This window comes from Papaver somniferum, chromosome 3 (genome assembly GCF_003573695.1).
Source record: "Papaver somniferum cultivar HN1 chromosome 3, ASM357369v1, whole genome shotgun sequence".
Classification (NCBI taxonomy): domain Eukaryota; kingdom Viridiplantae; phylum Streptophyta; class Magnoliopsida; order Ranunculales; family Papaveraceae; genus Papaver; species Papaver somniferum.
The window spans coordinates 94,607,623-94,612,090 of NC_039360.1; the positions used below are offsets into that span (position 1 = coordinate 94,607,623).

A 4,468-nucleotide genomic window follows, 5' to 3' on the forward strand; every position below is an offset into this window, starting at 1 on the left:
AATATCTAACATCAATCCATCAGTTGCAATAACAACAAAGATCCCCTTCCCCGTCCTGCATCCAATTGGACATCACTCTATAGAATTGCGTTTAGTCTTAAATTATCAAAGTAAACCAAAAAGAAAGAAAAACTTAGAAAACTCCACTACTTTTTGAGATTTCGAAGAATGCCTTCCACTGTTAATCAGCTTTTTCCATCATCTTGAATAAAACCAATACATGAACCTTCCTCCTGCTGATCCATCTCCATTTTTACATTATTAATGCAACTGACAGTTTGCAGATAATAGGGAGAAGAGAAAGATAATCATGATCATCACATTATACTAATAATAACAATATGGAAATTAAAAAAAAGAGCCACAAATCATCATCAAAATAAGGAATATAGATAGAGATGTCAAAGAGACCCACCATTTTCATTCATTGCTTTGAGGAAAAACATGATCATGTTCATAATAATGCCCAACACTAGCTAAGTACTTCTTCTATACACAGAAATAAATTCTCCTTAGCTCAAACAAAACATATATACGGACACATATCCAAAATCTCACTACCCAGATCAACTAAATCCAAGCAGCTAAGTGCCCTACCAAAGAGAGAGACTAAAGCATGCTGCATAGACAGAAGTTGTTAATTAACATGGAGAATAAGAGGACATGAGATTTAAACCTAAATCATGATCTTGAACTAATCTAGCTTTGCTACTCTTAATAGTAACAGATGTTGGCTGATCAGGATGTGATCTTTTCTTAGATTGAGGGAGAAGAACACCAAACAGTTTCATTTGATTGTCATTGTCATTGTCATCGCTGATCTCTTCTAACATTGTTAAAGAAGTACTGTTTGAATTACTACTATTAGTAGTTGTAGCAGTTGGATGACTAGTAGTAGTTGTTGTGGAGGTGAATCTTTGATCTTTAAGTACTTGTTGATGATGAGCTACTTGATTTGAGCTTGAGTACTGATGGTTATGAAACCCGAGAAGTGGTGAAGAATTACTACTTGGAGGTAGAGGCGGAGGAACAGATCTCACATGGTTCTGTACAAAGTAAATAATATCATTATAGAGCTTCCTCATATGAGTAAGTTCAGACATTAACATAGAGTTACTCTGTCTAAGTCTCTCATTTTCTTCGGATAACGTCGAAACAGAGTTTATAACTCGCGGAGACGAGATGGGAGACAGGTGATCACTTGCTCGGTTCATCATGGCTTGCTCATCTGAATCAGAATTCGAGATATTAAGTAGTTGAGCACTAGGAAATGCACCAAAACATAGCCCGCCACTACCCGAAATCGATGAATGAGGGTTGTAGTAATTGTTCATAGAAACTTGGCCATTTTGTTGGTGATGATGATGAGAAATGGTGATCGTTTTTCTTCGATGAATCTCACATAACAAATGTTTTTCTCCTTTCCTGAAAAATTCATTTCCAAACTCCCATCTATCTGGTACAATCTTTCTGAAACCCTATTTCACCAAACAAAACAAAAAACCATTAATAAAACTACAATATTACGGCAAATGATCAATGAAATGCGATACGAACGGAGAAAGATACTATTACATACATATGTGTTGAGTTGACGAACAAAGCTGGAGAAGTTATTATGTTTGAAGAAATTAGGAAGAAGATCACGAGCGAATTCCGGTGGACGCCAAACGACGAAAGTAGTATTATCTTCAGCCCATGAGATAACATGATCAGTGGACGGATCATCTACGAGTTCATAAGTTTTAGTAAGAAATGGAGCTGGAACTGATTTTTGTGACAATGAAGTTGTTGATGAATCTAGAGATAGTAATACATTGTCATGACAAACACTGTTGTCTAACATTAGAGACATTGACGAATAGTGATTAAAGTAACAAAGCTATCTAGAAGATATTTTAGGCAGATGCATACAAAGCAGGATTAATGTGTTGTGTGATAGTTAAAGGAGACGAAGTGCAGAACAATGTGTGTGTTATTGATTGAAAGAGGAAAAGGAGGGGGGGTGAGTTAATATTGTTGTTGTTGTTTTGGGTTCTCTGATGTTGTTCCTCGGTTTTGTAGTGCGAGAGAATATGTGTCTGTCTGTTTTGTTTGTCTGAGGAGTGTGTTTCAAGATAAACCCGTGAACCACCCCCCTCTATATATGTACATGTGCAGATCTTCCTATCATCTTCTCAAGAGATCTCAGCCGTTGATTCTGTTAGGTGATTAGCGTTTATGATGGATGGTGTTAATGATTTTTGTTTGTTGGCGATGCGTGAATTAAATATGCTGCGACCAAAATGAGAACTGCAAGTACTTGTTTCTTAAAGATGGTAAGAGTCTAGGCCTTTTTTTCTTTCTTTTCATGAGTCTAGGTTCGAATATTGCACTTCTTTTTGCACTTTATGCCCATTGAATGATGGTTGATCGCCTTGGCGGTCTCCCCCAATGACTCTTTCTGGGATCTTAGACTGAGTCTTATGGGCTATATTGAGCTGTTAGATTAGCATAAAAATGTTGTTGTTCAAAAGAATATGTGGTATATTTGTTAACACTAAGTTCTCTCTCCTAAAATGTGGTCGCAGTTGAACTAGCAGCGAGAATGATTCAACTCTAAAAAAATTATCTTTCCGCTGAACGGTTCAATGCTGGGCGATTTTTTTTATATGGAGGCTGAGATTTAAAGCGTTGAACCTGGACTGACGTGGATTGCTAATCTGCAGAGTAGTTAGAATTCTTTAAGTAAATAAAGTGCATGCATTTACGAGTAGAATTATATTTTTACTTTTTCTTTTGAAGCAGAGGCTATGTTATGCATACTTGAATTTTGGGTTATTTTGAGTTTCCTCCCCTGCCAAGATCGCTAATTAGCGTTTCCTCCCCAAATAGATTGAAATTAGTGTTTCCTCCGGTCGTTACCTTTTCCATCCAATTTCCAGTTAGCTGAGTCAGCACTGCGACACACGTGGCAAAAACAGACACGTGTCAATAAAATTCCCAAAACACCCTTATCTTCATCTAAAACGCAAAAACCCACTGATTCCATTCTTTGCATATTTTCAAATGGATTACTCAAAATTTTAACAACCAAAAATGCATGAGCAATAGAAAACAAATCTGGTTCCAAATCAACGCGTATAAATTAAACATGTATAAGTAAATAGATGAAATTGATGATTTATTTGAAATCAAACAAGATCAGTTCTCAGGTTTGCGGAGCTTCAGGTATCTCTCATGGCAGATTCTTTTCCCTACTGAAAGAGAAAAAAATGAGAGGAACCCATAAGGTAAAACTAAAGGCACTTAAATTAAAATTTCTGGTTTTTGATTCTCAAATCATTCCCATTTGGGTGCGTTGTTTCTGCTTTGTTTTTGTGTGCACATATTTCATCATCAAACACGTGTATATAGGAACATACGTGGAGAGCATGCAGACAAAGTCATCAAAGCATGATGACATGTGCCCACAACCAAGATGCCCATCCCGCCGACGTTGGATCTTTGCCCGAACAAATCTAAGGGCAAAAGTTAAAGGATGTTCCGGTAACACGCTGTATTGCGGAGCACCAAATAACTCCCAAAGAGTTACTTTATCTCATCCCCAAAAGAAGCCAAGATCAACGATGGAGAGAAGATGTACTGACATGGACGCGACAGAGGCAGAGAACACTTGCCTGACACGAGAAGGCGCCTCAACTACCCGCATTAAACACTCTGAGCAGCATACGTGTCGATCAACCCGTGGAACGAACGAGGATGACTCTGCGTGATGAAGTTACGAACGTAGACCCCTGCGTGATGGACACAAACTACAAGAAGATAAGGTTCCAACGGCCTTCAGAGATGGGTCCCACACTCTAACCCTATAAATACCCCCTCTCCACCAAGAGTAAAGGGATCGAAAAAACTGGGGAAGGAGAGAGAGAAAAGATTGTAAGTGTAAGTTAGTCCTTTACAATATATAGATCTATGTAAACTACAAAGTCACTCGACTATCTTTGTAACCATCAAGTACATAGTGAAACGACAACCCCGTGGATGTAGGTCTTAGTGCTGAACCACGTAAATCCCGGTCTCATTTACACTTCAGCACTTTATTTTTGTCTAACGCTTCATGAGTTTTACTTTTATGCTTCATTTTCTTTATCTCCCCTTGCGTAAACGCCACTCGCAGTATTCTTAGATGAGGCTATGATAAACCCGAAGGTTTTGAGCCAAGGAATCAATGCCATTGTATTATCAGCACGAGTTGGTACCTAGAGTTTGAATATTGTTTTTGAACATATAGATGCCTACGTGATTTACGTGTTCACAATTTGGCGCTAGAAACAGGGACTTCGTCCCGGTAAAAGATTTATCTTATCCTGTGATTTCATAATTAAATTAGCGTAAGATTTCTCTGCTTCATTATCTTTAACAGTATTTATCTTTTATTAACTTTGCCATGTTCAAAAACGCACCCGTTGTCTTCGGTACTACCGAC

The 4,468-nt window shown here is 37.9% G+C and overlaps 1 protein-coding gene across 1 annotated transcript; it reads right to left on the bottom strand.

Moving 5' to 3' along the window:
* Positions 1–405: 405 nt before the first annotated feature.
* Positions 406–2,091, bottom strand: LOC113361494 (heat stress transcription factor B-4-like). The gene is made up of 2 exons (XM_026604730.1): positions 1,580–2,091; positions 406–1,478 (listed from the first exon to the last, which is right to left on the bottom strand). Exons 1-2 carry the CDS (start codon positions 1,853–1,855, stop codon positions 642–644), a joined length of 1,113 nt encoding a protein of 370 aa, XP_026460515.1. The 5' UTR covers positions 1,856–2,091; the 3' UTR covers positions 406–641.
* Positions 2,092–4,468: the final 2,377 nt, after the last annotated feature.

Coding starts and splice junctions, on each gene's coding strand:
- LOC113361494 (XM_026604730.1), bottom strand. CDS start 1,855: ATGTCTCTAATGTTAGACAACAGTGTTTGTCATGACAATGTATTACTA. Junction 1,479..1,579: donor TTCGTCAACTCAACACATAT/GTATGTAATAGT, acceptor TTGGTGAAATAG/GGTTTCAGAAAGATTGTACC.